Source organism: Cryptosporidium bovis (genome assembly GCF_009768925.1).
Source record: "Cryptosporidium bovis isolate 45015 chromosome Unknown contig_21, whole genome shotgun sequence".
In the NCBI taxonomy this organism is placed as follows: domain Eukaryota; phylum Apicomplexa; class Conoidasida; order Eucoccidiorida; family Cryptosporidiidae; genus Cryptosporidium; species Cryptosporidium bovis.
This window is the reverse complement of record NW_027125023.1, coordinates 147439-163873: the sequence shown is the minus strand read 5'-3', so window position 1 is coordinate 163873 and position 16435 is coordinate 147439. Positions and strand designations below refer to the sequence as shown.

General features: G+C 32.4%; 6 protein-coding genes across 6 annotated transcripts; 4 read left to right on the top strand and 2 right to left on the bottom strand.

Moving 5' to 3' along the window:
* Positions 1-1507: 1507 nt before the first annotated feature.
* Positions 1508-6028, top strand: FG379_001393 (SECIS binding pelota RNA binding domain containing; the record flags this gene model as incomplete). Its single annotated transcript, XM_067326996.1, has 1 exon — positions 1508-6028. One exon carries the CDS (start codon positions 1508-1510, stop codon positions 6026-6028), a length of 4521 nt encoding a protein of 1506 aa, XP_067183902.1.
* Positions 6029-7060: 1032 nt separating this feature from the next.
* On the bottom strand, positions 7061-9985 carry FG379_001392 (uncharacterized protein; the record flags this gene model as incomplete). Its single annotated transcript, XM_067326995.1, has 1 exon — positions 7061-9985. One exon carries the CDS (start codon positions 9983-9985, stop codon positions 7061-7063), a length of 2925 nt encoding a protein of 974 aa, XP_067183901.1.
* A 527-nt stretch (positions 9986-10512) lies between these two features.
* FG379_001391 (phenylalanyl-trna synthetase) lies at positions 10513-12042 on the top strand (the record flags this gene model as incomplete). Its single annotated transcript, XM_067326994.1, has 1 exon — positions 10513-12042. One exon carries the CDS (start codon positions 10513-10515, stop codon positions 12040-12042), a length of 1530 nt encoding a protein of 509 aa, XP_067183900.1.
* A 595-nt stretch (positions 12043-12637) lies between these two features.
* Positions 12638-14500, top strand: FG379_001389 (uncharacterized protein; the record flags this gene model as incomplete). The annotated part of the gene is made up of 1 exon (XM_067326992.1): positions 12638-14500. One exon carries the CDS (start codon positions 12638-12640, stop codon positions 14498-14500), a length of 1863 nt encoding a protein of 620 aa, XP_067183898.1.
* A 505-nt stretch (positions 14501-15005) lies between these two features.
* FG379_001388 (SOH1 family) lies at positions 15006-15380 on the bottom strand (the record flags this gene model as incomplete). The annotated part of the gene is made up of 1 exon (XM_067326991.1): positions 15006-15380. The coding sequence occupies one exon, from the start codon at positions 15378-15380 to the stop codon at positions 15006-15008; it is 375 nt and encodes a 124-aa protein (XP_067183897.1).
* Positions 15381-15878: 498 nt separating this feature from the next.
* On the top strand, positions 15879-16388 carry FG379_001387 (uncharacterized protein; the record flags this gene model as incomplete). The annotated part of the gene is made up of 1 exon (XM_067326990.1): positions 15879-16388. One exon carries the CDS (start codon positions 15879-15881, stop codon positions 16386-16388), a length of 510 nt encoding a protein of 169 aa, XP_067183896.1.
* Positions 16389-16435: the final 47 nt, after the last annotated feature.

Here is a 16435-nt window from a genome sequence, read left to right as displayed (position 1 = left end):
ATTCTCAATTTTCTAACTCCTTCCCACAAGTGGGCTATAGATCTTAGAAACAAAAGATTCGCGTTTATATACCACAAATAAGTTTATTCCGACTTCTTTCTTGTAGGAACTGCATGCTTTACTATAAGTGGTACCTGCAGTGTTAAAACGACCTCATTAATTTCTTTTCATCAATGTGATGTCCACGGGATTCCTAGTTAGGTATCTTTTTAAGTTAACAAAATGTCGTATTTATAACTTATAACTGAGGACTGTAGGGAAACAGACAAATGCAGGGAAGAGCGGTCTGGTCACCGAAAAATGTCCTAACAATACAGGTTTTCATATACACAGATCGATTCGGAGAGGACAAGTACGATATATGTAACGATTTAAAGTCAAAAACGGTGTTCTTTATTTCCATTTGGAACAGGTAAAATATACTTAAAATGCAGTTAGGCGCTGATTACTACGTCGTATTAATTTTACATTGTTAAAATTAAAGGCTGCAAGATAGTAAAAGATGTTAAGGCTTTATTTTATAAATTTATTAGCAAATATTTGTTCAAGGCAAGGAAAAAAGAGGTAACAGGACCACCCGCCTATGAGTTTACGTCTATCATCGTAATAGACGTAGAGTTGGGAGGAAAAAATACAATAGATAAAATATATCTAAATAATTAAGTTACATATCACACGTTAAATGGTAAATAGTGAATATACTACTAAATATAGCTAATAAGGTGGTACTATAAGTATACAAAAAGTTAAACGTAATAAAGAATCAATAATATTTAGTTTTTATTAGAATTCGAGGCGGTATCGTTAAAACGTGACGTGCCAGAATTATTAGTCCATTAATAGTATAATTGAGATAACAATAAAGAATATATATATATATATATATATATATATTAGCATTTATAAGAATTCAAAAAAGTGTTTATATAAATGCCAAAGGAATAAATCAACGACTGGTTCTTTTTATCACTGTTTTTTGATCATTCTATCAAGAGGTTTTGACGACGATTCTCTTCCTGTTTAAATATATTTGGTGAATAGCAAAGTGATACGGAATCAAATACGTACTTTTGTTTGGTCTATCTAAAAACGGTCATTAATAAACCAGCATGACTATTTGATATAGTGACAACTATTTTTTAGGTCTAAAGAAGAGCAGGTAGAAAAAAATAACACATAATTTCTTTTCAAATGAAAACCATATGAGATTGTTTAAAGGAGATTTGTATGAATGAATTTTCTCTTGTGTAAAATATCTCAGAGATTATTCAAATAATACTTTTGAGTGTAAGTTTCTTGGGAAACTTTTTGCATTGTGTTCAATCATTTAAAAGAATTGTATGTTCACAGTAAATTGGAGATAATAATCAGTTTTTTTCCGAATTTTTTTAATTACAATCCCTGGTTCCCGTCTTTTTTTAAGATTTAATTTGATTAGTGTATCATAGATTAAAAAGGTCTAGTTATTAAATATAAAGTCACTAGAAGTGCTTTTTATTGTTAAAAAATGGAAAATTTATTGGAAAATAACTTTGACATACTTGCTGGTGAGTTATTTGGTTTTCCTAGGAACAATAACATCTCCTATATACAATTTGGGAGTGATGATAACGGTAATAGTAACAATAATGGTAACGATGACAGTGGTAATTACATAGATAATAATTGTAGAAACAGAAATATCCACAACGAATTTGGAAGTGGCAGTACAACAAATACAGCCACTAATATTAAGGGTAACAGACAGTTATACAATAGCGATTATAACCACAATTACCAACAACATCATCGACACATAGGCCACTCAAGAAGTGATTCAATATTGAGTGACATGAGAAATAATAGCTTGGGAGTGAATGCAATTGAGGGTCAGTTGAATGGCTATAAGGGTTTAAGGGATGCTGGAATTTCGAGTAGAGATGGTTCTTTTGCTGAGAGAAACAGTAGTAATATAGTAAGTGGTATTGAAGTGACCAAAGGAAGTTTTGACGAAGTCCATGGAATGGGCTATAACTCAAATTACGATGTGAATTCTATAAATCTTGGACGTTTAGATGGACCTTTTCTGGACATCGATAGGTGTTATAATTCCATTAATAAGCGCGGATCTGCAGAATCAAATAACATGTGTTCCTACAATGATAGTAATTATGTGGATGTAAATAGAGGTGAACCTAATTCTGGGGCAAGTACAAGCGTGAATTTAATTGGAACTATGAGGGATTCTTATCTTAGTTCAAATATAGGTGTACCTTTAACTGATGTCAATAGCAATAATAGACTTTCGAATGGTAGCTTCGTGCTAGATGAAGGTAGTTGTGTCGTTGATTTAGATAGTGGTGGTGATGGGAATAGCGTTGTACAATTTAATGGTGCTATATCTCAGAGTGAAGGAGGAAGTGCTCCTAAATCTAGTAGAACATCAGCAATGCGTGGTTTTCATATTAATAATGGGAATATTGGGCAATTTGTTTCCAACTTTGACAATACGAAAAATAATAGTAAAAACAGTATAGGTAGGTACAGCTCATTACCTATTGATGAACAGATGATGAAAATGGGAATTTGCGGCGGTAGTGGTAATGTAATAAACAGTTCCAGGAACAATAATGATACCTATGTACATTCTATTATTGGCAATAAGGGGGGTGGTCGACACACAAATAGCAGTAACAGCAATTATAACAATTCAAGTGCCGTTCATTCTGGTCCCCTGCAGATCGTTCCGAATTCTTCGGTTGGATTTGGATTCAGAAGGGATTCTAAAGCCTTCCTGGATGGATTAGATGGTTGTGATAGCAATCATAGAATGGGGTTAACGAACACTCCATCTTCTTCCTCTCCTAATTGCATTCAAAGGAAAATGTCTAGTGGTCACATCGGAAGTAGTAATGACGTAATAAAAAACAACTCTTCGCATAATTCAAACATCTCTTCAGACGTCACTGTTTCGGGTGTGGCAATAAGAGATGTCAATTTGAAGACACATGACATTTCTTTAAATCCGAAAAACATGTGCATTCCCAACTCTGTTCGTGAAAATGGGAAGAATGATGGTTCAAAAAACAATTGTACTTTAGATCTAGATGGCGCAAGTAACGAAACGAAGATGTACGAATTTAGTAATGTAATTGAGGACGGTGATAATTCAGTCAAAACGAAGTCGCAAAGTAATTGTAGTGGCAATAATAATGGGTCTTTTGATTCGCGTAATATTGGAGATGGGGACATTTATCCATCAATAGATCACTTTATTTCCGGAAATCTCACTCAATCCCAGATTCTTAGTATGCTGTGTGGTGAGAATTTTGTAAATGACAAACAAAGTACCAAAAGTGGAGGAAGTGGTTCCAGTACCAATGGCACGCATAATTTAGATATGAAATTAAAAAGAATGGCACTAAGAGGGAACGGCGACATAGGTGGTTCTGATGGAGTTAAGGTTCCTAGTGGTAATTGTTATCCAAAAATGGGTAATATAGTAGATACTAAACATCTTAAAGGTAACTTAGTTGGGAATATTGGTCCTGGAGGGATGGTAGCTGGAAGTGTATGTCAGGGTGGAATGTTTGTTGGGAATGGAGGCTTTATTTCTAAATACGATTCTATCTCTCTTGATGGCGGTTGTAGCGTTCCTTCAACTGTTAACACTGACGATACACAGTTTGAGGTTAATAATACGAGAGATAACGCAGACTGTCAATTCAGCAGATTGATGAACAGCGGAGGAACTCAATATCTTCTAGATTCTAACGGTAACAATGGCCATGGAGTGAATGAAGAAACGGATTTTGGCAATGAATCCAGACTTTATTGGGATCAGAGACACAAAAATTGTTCATTTAACTGCAGTCAAGATATGATGGTGAATATGGGTTCTGTTGGGTATAAGGATTGGAAGTCACAACAATGTTCCATCTTCGATAGATACGAGTTTACTGACGACTTTGGGGGTGAAGTGCTTTATAACAATAATATGATCTTTAATAAACAGCAAATTAGACAAAAGTATTTTGGACAGCAGAGCAAAAATGTAAATAGTAATGGGGTTATGGGTACGAATATGGGATTGATGAACAATGGTTATCCGAACAGCACTAAACAAATGAAGCAAGCCAAAAGACGAAGTGGTGGCTCTGGTTCAAGTGGCTTTGAAATAAATCAAGGAGTGCCTAATTCTCTTAGAATGCTTGGTGCCACAAATGGCTACATTCAGAAACCATTTAACGAGAACATCCTTAGATCTGATTTAAACTCTACTGGTCGTCATTACTGCAAATCAGGTAGAAATGGAAGTGGAGGAGTAGCAGGAGTGAACGTGAATAATGGGCTATTCAATGGAAACAATATTGGTTCCTTTCAGCAACACTATGGAAGAAAAACATGTCCTCCAAATTGCCCAATTCAAGGACACAATACCGGTGCAACTTCATCTGGGATAAATAACAGCAATTTATCTTATAGAAGGAAATCCAGTTCAAATAACACTGTATTTGTTTCCAGCGCAGGTGGAATAAATAACACTAAATTTCACGGTGATTTTAACGGCCATAATCAATTTGCTTGTACTAGTGGTTCTGGTACAAACAATAAGAAGGGAATGGAAGATAACAATGGTCAGTTTTTCGTCTCTGCGACTGGCAATGAAATGGGTAGGAAGGGTTCTATTTCTGGATACAGAGGGATTGGAATTTACGGTAATACTAACAATAGTAACATCTACAGTATTAACCATCATGGCAATGGCATGTTAGGGGTCAATGGTGGTATTTCTGCAACCAACAATAACTATTTAGTCGGTAATACTAACCCTGATGTAAGAAACAATGATACTTCAAATAATGATAATTCACAAAATGAACTCACTCCGTCCAGCATTGCTGCATTATGGGCAAAGGCAATGAGTAAAACCGGTGGTAGAACTGGTTTTAACAATAGAAACAGCAAAAACCATTGTTCTAATGCCTCTGGAAATGACAATGGGGAAAATACCGGCTCTGTAGGCGTCTCCACAAATGATAATAAGAAACAGAATATTGATGTAGTAACATGCGCAAGATTTTCGTCATTCTTAAGGAATAATTCTGGAAGACTTCATTGGTTAAGAGTACTTTATCATTATTTGGACACTGTTGATATTAAAAAAGTTAGTTATGTTGGAATTGAGGACAGTGAAAAAGATGGGACTAAATATATGGTTGCAATTGATGATATTGCTGTAGAAGCAGTCTCCAAGTCGTTTGATCCATCTGAATGTGCCTATTGGTCCGAACCAGAAAATGGAGCATTTGTGCACAAAAATATTCGCTTAGCTGTTGCCCATAAAGTTGGACATAGAACGGTTTCAACACCGCAAAATTATGTTAATCAAATATTAACTGCTTCCTTGGATCACAGCGTTTCTGTTCTACTTAATACATTGAGAGCAATTGATGATAGAGTAAGGTGGATGTCGACTGTCGTTGGTTGCAAGAGTGGCGGTGGTATGCAAATTGATTTAAAGTTAAACAGAAGTGACAATAACGAGGGCAACCCGGATCCATCAAACAATAATAACAATCCAGATGAATTGGGTGGTATTAATGCCAATGGTAATGAAACGGGAACTGTCTCGAGCTTCTCAAAAAATTTTCCTGGGAGAGTCTTCACTGTTGGTGTTAGGGAGGCAATGAGATGCTTGAGACACAGAAAATTGAAGGCACTTATTGTAGCTCCCGATATTGAAGGTGATGGGGTTGAAGGAAGTCTGAGGCATCATGTAATTCATATTCTGTTACAAGCTCAAGAATTAAATATACCTACTATATTTGCATTAAACAGACATAGAATTGGGAGGGCAATGGGAAAGCACATGAGAATGAGTGTTTTGGGGCTTCTTTCTATCAGAGGTGTTGAGAAACAGTTTCAATCTATTTCACAAACTTCTAATTTACTTAAGAAATTGCACGTATTTTGCGTTGAAAACAATCTACCTCCCACAGAAGAAACATTTAAGAGGCTTTCTTCAACGATAAATGAAATTAAGTAATCTTCCTGTTTTGTATTTCCTGTAATTCTTTTTTCTACATATTGAACGAAATTTTTCTCTAATTCAAGCTTTAAAGTGAGCTTTTTTGAAGTTGGTAAAGAGCAATTGGCTCATTCTCTATAAAGTTATAGCATTCTCTTGTTCAGGTGGTTACAAGTACCTTCCGTTGTGAATTTGCAATATATCATTCTATCTCAAAGAGTTCAAACTTATATTGGTTCACTACTTCCGCAAAGAATAATAGATATACTTTGGTTTCCCTGTGGCGCGCACTCATGCCTATTTTTTTCTATTTTACCTGGTTAACCGAGTTATAAGTTGGTTATTTGAATGTGGAGGACTATTACACATAAGGGAAGAATGAGGGTTTAATTTGGTTTATAAGGAAAGAGTATCAACGTTTTAATTTATTGTTGCGTCGTGGTATTACAGATTTAAACTTGTTCAAGTGCCTAGTAATATTTAAGTACTTTGAGTTGGCTGTTTTGTATTAACATTAGGAGTACTTATTATTTAATAAGGGAACACTGATACTTTAAACTAGTAGGATAAACTAATTTGAAACTGTAAGTAGTGTGTAGTATTTTGCTTTTTAAGTTTGAATTACTTTTATTTCAAATGTGTGATTTGATTGTATTTTCTCATTTTGAATTTTAGTATTTTGACTTGCGCTTGCCAGTTTAAATCATGTTTGTAGTCTGGACCTTGCCCCTGAGAATTCACTCGTTGTCTTTGTCAATGCCTTTACGCCGTGATATTTTTTTAAACTTCTGATGAGGACCTAGGGAATGCATTATATTCACAACCGGGGAGAGGGACACCAACAGAAACATAGAATTATTTACTATTTTAAAATAAAGCTATCCTCTGTATAAACCACTAATAAGCAACGATGCTTGCGAAAATATATGAAAATAGATTATTTTTCAATATCCAATATTTGCACTCATCAAAACCGAAATGAGGTTTAAAAAATAATAGATAAAAACGATAACGATAAAAATCGTGATTATTATTAAATATAAATGATATTTATGAATTTATTATGTTGAATATACCAAATTGAGTGACAACTCTCTTAGACTGCAAGAAAAGAGCGTATTGTCGGTTCTCAACATCTATAGCACCAATTGAATCGGAAGGTAAATTTTGCAAGTCATTTGCAAGATCAGGAGTGTTCTGTGATGAGGCAATGTATATGTTTGAATTTACAAAACAATTACCTTGCAAATTACAAATATCATGGCTCAAGAACAGCCTTGGTGCTCTTCTGTTTAAAGCATCGTTTTCCAAAACAACCGATTGTTGTTCATTATTTTCTCTACTTTCAAACTCATCCAACTCTATATCACTTCTTTTTATTGGATTTTCCGGAGACAACATTACGTTGGCAGATTCACTATAATGAACATCAAAATACTTTTGTCTTTCAACAGGTGTTCTAATACCAGACCCACCAATTAATAAATCATCTTTTAATTCCTTATCGGCGAGAGATAAATTTATACAGTTTTTATCTTCAGCAAAGCATTCAACACTATTGATTTCGTCGCTTGAACGAGTTTCTGGTAACTTTCCACCAAATTCCAATGCCATCTCATTTTCGAACTTCTCACATTCTTCCTTTGAAGAGCAATTGTTCAAATAAATGCTGACTGAACTTCTGTTAGAGTCGTTTTTACTGTCGATCTGAGATGCATCCCTTTGATCGTCGTTGGTTTTGTTCTTAATGGAATCCTCTTCGAAGCCTTTTTGAATATAATCAGTGTTTAAACTTGCTAAATCCTTTTCTTGAATATTAGTAAACATTTTAAACAATGCAGCTTCTCCTGGCGTAATGATAGTAAGGTCGTCACCTGTAACTTCGATAATTCTTTCAGTATCAATACAATTATTATTGCTAGTGCTGTTTTCGCCATTTACTCTGTTTATATTAACATCCAATAATTCAGTAAAGCTATTATTTTGATTTTCAGTTGTAACCATTTCCTTTGATTCCACATCATATTCGTTTACTTGAGAATTATCATCAATGTTCATTTGATCGCCTCCCGAATTTTCTCTCATATCAACTTTTATTTTAGTAAACAGTACGTTGTTTATGACAAATTTATTGGCAATTTTAACCAAGTGAAAAAAAATTAAAGCAGGAATTTTATTTACTGGTGTCCTTGATAATATATGGAGTGAATACAGTGAGAGCGAATTTATAAATTCTAAATTCGGTATCAATCTCGAAACTACATGTGTATCCACTAGAAAACACGGCATTGTATTGGCTGTTAAGTTATTAACCATTTCATATAAACGAAATCTCAGTGTTGAAAGCATCAACGCTATATTTGGAAGAATAACTAATTCAAGGGGTCTTGCTCTTTTACTATATGGAGAAATTACTATGCACTCTGGATTATTATAAACCAACGAAACTTTATCAAAGCAGGCCCCTCCTGAATATGTTCTGCTCAGGATGTGCAACAAAACTATAGAAATTAATACTGAATTGGAATTTCTATCCTCGTACTTCTCACTCTTTTTTGATAGCCCAGGCCCGTATTCTATAAACCTATTTTTGAATTCAGTTGTTTCAGTTATGTCTATATCTCCATTATCTGCAGATAATTCATCAGTAATTTTAAAATTAACTAGCCAATAGTTTTCAATTAAAGTAGCCACAGTAAAGACAATAGCCTCATATCCATCTGTGGCACCGTTATATTCCTTTCCATTTACAAATATCACATCTCTTTCTATATCTTTAAGATCTTGAGCAATATCCATACATATTGGATTGTGAAAATTTGAATTATTTTGATTTTTATAATCAATTCTTTCATCCATTATGAATAATGGTTGATCCATTTGGCTCTTGTAAAAGTCCTGAGTGAAAATAAAACTTAGTGACTTTATTCTTATTGAACAGTCACCAGAACCAAATTCACAACCTTCCCCACTTTCGACACTTTTTTTTGTTCCCGAAAAGGATTTTTTTATACATGACCATAAATCACTTTTCTCAGAAAAACAAATTAATGGAAGTTTTGACATACATAATTTATAATCTTCTATGGAATGAGTATCAGATGGCCATTGATATTGCCTTGGATCTGGAATCGAACATACTTCTGAGTAGTTATCTTTTGAATTATTGTTTCCATTTTTTGGAACAGTAAATGCAGTACAAAATAATGAATTGTTGTATGATATTAGTCTTGAGAATATTATGGGGTTTATTAAAGCCGATAATTGTGAACATAAACGTAACCTTAATTCCTCAACCTTGAATATATCACTAACAATTTCTTGTACAATCCTTAAATGCATTGAATGCGCAGACAAAATACCAGAAAACACTTCAAGGTTATCAAATAATTGTGCTGCTTCCAGTTCACGAAAGAATATCATCAAGTGTTCAGAATGATCAGCCAGTTTACCACTTTTCGAGGCACTTTTTAATAAGGACAAATCATATTCACTAGGACCCGTTACTTCACCACCAACAATATACTTAATATTCTCATTAATGTTATATTCGATTAATTCGCCTTCAGAAAAATTAATATGTTCGCCTTCAGAACCATTGTTTTGGTCATTCTTATCCTCTATTGTTGAATCAATTTGTTTTGCAACATTCCTTCTCCTTAACTTATCCAAATCATTTAATATAACTGGACCGCTCTTACTATAAAGCCTGGTGTCATACTTTCGAGGTTCTACGAGCAATGCATTCTTTAAAACTCTCAAATTAGTCTCAAAAGCTGTTTCTCTCATTCGACGAATATACTCCTTCCTACTAATTCTTGAGAAAAATGATATTAAGTCTTGTAGATCCTCATCTAGTTTTAAGCATCCTAGTTCGAGAGGTGCAAATGATCTGTAAGGAGTACTCACATCTAACAATGGGTCTTCCCAATCCTCTTCAAAATCATCCATAAAAGAACCATTTTCAGTTGGCATAGAAAGAACTCAGAAAAATAAAAAAAAACAGTATGAATTCTTTTTTATATTTCTCTTATTCTTCTTCCAATTCTACCACTTTTTTAAATAAATAATCTGGTTTATATGTATCCATATAATGTATTTATGTGTAAAAGATGTTTATATTTTCTTCTTAATTAAGTAACCAAAACCCGGGTGATTTTTCTATTAGAATCTTAACCTTTCAATTAACTTGACTGCTTGGCGCTAACTTGGGGGGTTCTAAACTATTTACGGAAAAACTAGAGATCAAAAGCAATGAGCGTAAAATCAAAATAGATATATAAAAACAGCAATATTCGATAAAATTATTAGCATTATTAAGTGCATATTTTGTATTTTCTATTTAATATATTTGATTAAGATGTTATACTGATGAAATGTGTGAGTTGTAACTGACAATATGTATTTTATTGGTTTTAGACAAAAATTGAAGCCCGGTACCGCGTAATTAGTTGGGAAAATAAATGCTAAATAAATGGAATTGGGGTAAAAAGATTTAAATAATGGAACTTGAGCAGAAAGAAATACTGAAGAGGCTAGAATCTCCAAATTCCTTAGTGAACAGTTTGGAGCTTTCTAAGGAGCTCAACTGTGATCATGAACGTGTAATTGGGATAATTAAGAGTTTGGAATCGAAAAACAAAATTAAAACAGAGTTTGTCGTTGACAATATTGTGACTCTAACAGAAGAAGGGGTGGAATATTTCTTAAACGGCACTCCAGAATTTAGATTAATTAGTTTGTTACTTAATCAGACAGAATATAAACTAAAACAAGATGAATTAATTAATAAATTAGGAACTGGAATTTTCAAGATAGGTTCTTCTAAGTGTTTACAGAAAAAATTAATTAAGTTAAATAAAGAGTATGGAATGGTAGAACTTGCTAAAGATGTTGATATTGATAAACTCAAAGTGGATGAAGTGCGCGAAGAGTTATCTAAAATAAATTTAGGTGGTGTTAAAGAAAGCAAATTGGATAAGTCGCAAATAAGTTCTATTTTAGAGTTAAAGAAAAGAAAACTTGTTAGTTTTCAAAAGTTTTCATTCTTTAATGTCTCTCAAGGGGAGGAGTTTTCCCTTGAATTAAAGCCAACTATCACAGATTTAACACAAGAAATGATAATTAATTCAACATGGGAGAATAGTGAATTTAAACAGTACAACTTTAATGCAAAGGGGAAGTATTCACCTAGAGGAACTGTTCATCCGCTGACTAGAACTCAAAGGAAGTTCAAAAGAATTTTAACACAAATGGGTTTCGAAGAAATGGCAACTAATAGATGGGTGGAAAGCTCCTTTTGGAATTTTGACGCCTTGTTTCAACCACAAAAACACCCTGCTAGGGACTCTCATGATACATTCTTCCTTAAAAACCCAAGCACATTTAACAACGAAAAAGAACTAGACCCAAATCATGTAGATAAAGTAAAACAAGTACACGAGGTTGGTGGTTACGACTCAATAGGTCTTTCCTACAACTGGAGTATTGAGGAGGCATCTAAGAATTTACTCAGGACACACACCACCGCTATTTCAGTGAGAATATTATACCAACTTGCTCAAAAATACTTGTCTGGTGAACTTGGATACAACTTTGACGATTTTAAGAGAAAAGCTTATTTTTCAATAGACAGAGTTTTCCGTAATGAATCAATTGATGCGACACATCTTGCTGAATTTCACCAAGTTGAGGGTTTGATAGTTGACAAGGACTTATCTCTAGCAGATTTAATGGGGACTTTAACTACATTTTATGAAAAAATAGGCATTTCCAATTTGAAATTTAAACCTGCTTTTAATCCATATACAGAGCCTTCCATGGAAATATTTGGTTACCACACAACATTAAGGAAGTGGATAGAAGTTGGAAACTCTGGTATTTTTAGACCAGAGATGTTAAGGCCATTGGGGTTTCCCCCCAATATTGTAGTAATAGCATGGGGGCTTTCTCTTGAAAGACCCACCATGATTAGTTATAATATCACAAATATACGCGATCTATTTAGTTATAAGGCGAAAATTTTTGACTAAATCTAGATTACCACCATTTTAATATTTTTTTCCTTACTGATTATAAACTTCACCCTTGTGGAGATGTTGATTATTTTGTATTTTTTTCGAACTTATAATAGCAGTCCTAGTGAGTAGCGGAGACCCTGTGGGCGTGTATGGTGTAACGGCTAGCATCTCAGTTTTCCGAACTGATGGCTCGGGTTCGACTCCCGATACACGCACTTTTTGTGGCACGGTTGAAGCCCCATTTTTCATTTACTTAATTAAGGCCAAGTTGTGGATTTCAACTGAGTCAGAAACATATAACCGACATAAGTTAAGTGTAAATAAATTTAATCTTGTATTTATCAAGTAGAAGGTCTTACATATTTATCTTAAATGTGTGGAAACAAAAATAAGCTAAATTAGGCGGAAATAATTAACAATAATATAAATGTTTTTAAGGTAAAACTACAGTGAGATTATAAATCAATAGAATTATATGTAGTTTTTCGAACTATAAACACGCTTAACATACATGATATATATATCATATATACATACTCTTTTGTAGCTTTATTGGACCCAAAACTGATATTTTAATTAGAGTATTATATTTCGTGAACTATAATATATGAGAGCAGCCTGGGGAGCACTAAAAGGTGCAGTACAAGAACTAAATGATGCACTATTAGAGGATGAAACTGAAATACAAATAGATGCAGAAAAAATACACAGTGAAACTAAATATAATAATGAATATTCGAAGAAAAATAACAACGGGAATGACTTAGATTTCTCTTATAGTAAAAAGAATAATAATTTTTATCTAGGAAGTGATGATAAAGACAATCTGGAACTAGACCATACTTTAAATGTACCATTCCATATAAAAGGAGATTCTTTATTATCTAGTGGGATTTCAACAGATTCTATTCAAGGTACTATAAACGAAACGAAATCAAAGAGCGGTGACGATCGCTTCAAGTTTAGAGATAAGTCTGCAGATATGTTAAAAACCAAATATAGTGATGAATCCGACTTGGTTAGTGAAGAGGAGATGAATAAAGAGGCCACAAAGGAGGATGAATTTGGTGAAAGAGAAGATAACAGAGCATCAAAGGATATTATCGATGAAAGGAATTCAGAAGATGAAGAAGCACCTATAATTGGAAATGACAGTGAACTAGAATTGATTAATTCAGAAGATGGTTCACTTAGTTATTCGACTGAAAAGGATGACTATTCAATTGGAACAGAGGAGTTGGAATATAATGAAAGTGGCAACTCTAGAATAAACAATGAAAATGACGTTTCAGATGGTAATTTACCTAGAAAACACGTTATAGAACTTGAGAAAATATTTCAAATGGAAATTAAAACAATAGATGATCTTTGTAGAATTTTAGAGGGATATTACTCTGATTGGAAAGGCATTAGAAATGATCTCATAAATAATAAAGAATTAATACTCAAACTAGCACCAACACACTATGAATCATATTTAAGGGGGACTTTATTTGATAGTAGCAAACCCTTTTCTCTTGGATTTACGGTGTTATTGGGACAGTGTATCCTTTCTTTCGTCAATGAAATTGATCAAATTAATTGTAAAATATCAGACCAGGAATCAAATATTAGTAAATTGATTGAAAATAACGACGAGCTAAATAATTTGATTAAAAAAAATGAAATTGAAATATCTGAAAATTTGAAACATATATCAGAACTTTCAAACACAATTAGTTCTCTTAAAGAAGAAAACAAGAGACTTGAATTTAATTTAGAAGATAAGTCAAATGGAAAAAGTGAAATTGATATAAAAAGGATAGAAGAACTTGAGAATGAAAGAAATGGTCTTATTAAAAACTTAAATGATATGATATCAGAAAAAGAGAATACTAAAGATGAGCTTGACAAGTTGCATGAACATATTAATAATTTAACCAGTATAATTGAAGGATACCAAACTGAGGAAGACCAAATTAATAATAGATATGAAATTGAACTTGAAAAAGCTAGAACAAATGAAAGAAAACTTATTTCTAGATTAAATGAACTCGACTCTTTTCAAAAAGAAGTTGAAAATATGAAAGTTCAAACTGAAAAGTTAAGTGAAGAAAAAAATATCCTAGAAAAAAGTATTTCCGAACTAAAAGAAAATAATAAGAATTTATTTGATTCGAATGAGGAAATGATAAAACAAATAAAATCAATAAAGAACGAACAGAAGGAATATATGATAGATAAAAGATTCATATTACAATTGATTCAAAAATATCATGAAGAGGATTCTAGACCTAGGTATAGAAATGACTTATTTGATCTATTATGTGATGCAATAGGTATTTCAGAGGATGAAAAATTAAGATATCTTGCATGCGACCCTAGAAATAAAAAGAAACCAGAATCTAATTCCGGAGAACCAAATCAAAATTTAGGTTTTGCTGATATGTTTTATAACTTTTTAAACTCTGAGATTGAAAGAAATACCTAAAACAAATTTTAATGTTGCTTAAATAATTAACAATTACCTTTTTCTAAAACAGAAAATAACTATCGATCTAGTATATTAACGTTATATTTATCAATGATTATTTCAACCAAAATATATTAAATTTTAAATATCTTTGTAATTTGGTTTAACCCTTTTATTTATCTCATGTTACACTTGCATTTGACTTGAATACATACTTCCAAGAAAAAGATATTCGTGCATATATTTTTTGGCACTACAGATTGATATGTACCTTCAATTGGTTATATGAATAATTAGAAAACGTTGCATTTGAACAAAAGCAAAATTCGAGTCCCCAAATTATGAATATAATTGTTTATTACCATATTTAAGCAAGAAAATTATAAAACACAAACCTATTTTCTTGGAAAGGATTTTGCATTCAATAATTGTATTTGAACTAATAAAATGGAGAGAAACACAACAATATGAATTTAAATTATAAAATAACAACAAAATAATGAAGTAGCGTTGAATATGCTTTCTATAATAACATATAATCGTAGTTAACATCATCCTTCTTTAAATCAGAATATATCCATTGAAAGGTTTGTTGATGACGAATCATCTGAATCACTTCCTCATTTTCTAAACTTTTTCTGAAACTTTCATCCTGTAAAAGCCTTAGCATTCTTATACAATAAGGGTATGAAATGTATTTCACATATGGAAATTCAGACCAGTACAATAAATATTTTAGATACCTTACAAACGATTTATCCTCAAAATATCCTTCCTTTGAAAGCCATTGAAGATAGTCAGGATTGGAGAGACATTGAACAAACTCTAGCTCAAACATAAAACGTAAGTTTTCATCATCGTCTTCAATTTTAAATTGACCTCTATTTTCAGTTGGCATTTTAATTGAATCCAATACCTGGTAAGATTAAAAGTAATAAGCAAGAATGCGTCAAATTAAATAAATTATCGTAGAATTGCTCTCAGATATTCATACTACACAAACAAACTATATTTGACTAAATTTATCGATCTCTAATTGAATAATTACAAATACAACTTAACCGAATAGAGATTAATATATACTGTGCCCGCCAAAAAAAATTCATTTGATTATAGATGCAGTTAGTGAACAGGCACACAAAAAAATAACCAATAAAAGATCACTCAAACAATAAAAGCTTCTAATTTGATTCAGATAAAAACTTCTTTAGAAAATAATATTTTGTATAGAGTTAGGCATAGAAAGCGTAAAGTGTTATACGTATTTCACTTTAATCTAACAAAATAATATAAAAGTGAAGACAAATTTAAACTTTTTTCTCTAATCTGAGTAAGATGAATCATTATTCCTATATTAAAAACATATGCATTTGCTGAGTATTACATATAAATTAACATGTTCATTAAACAGGGAATTATTTTTTTTATAAAAACGGTTCTTATACTTTTGACACTTGATCATTTTAAAACAAACAAAAATGAAAATTCCATCCCTAGCTTAAATTATGTTTCATTCATTGGATATAAAAAAAATGCATGGGATATAATTAATGAAAACTACGAAGCTCATAACAATCCAATAAAAAGAGATGACAAACCTATACATTTTTCATGGTATAAGTTAGACCTTGAATATGAAGCACCTTTTACATCACAAATTAACCAACTTACTCTTGTTGTGCTTATTGTTGTTGTGCTTATTTGCGTCATATTAAGTCTTGTTTGTTGTTATTACTCCACCCCAAAAGAAGAAGATTATGTTAAAACCGAAAGTGGCGCAATATATTTTGAGAATGAAGATAGACCAGAAGAGTATATTCCTTTATACAGAAAGAATGCAGAGATCAGAAGATACATTGCTACTGGTATATATGCAAGATCTGAAACCAATGATTCAATAGTATGATGGAAAACAAATAAGTCTCAATAAGTGATTTTTTAATTATTTTATTC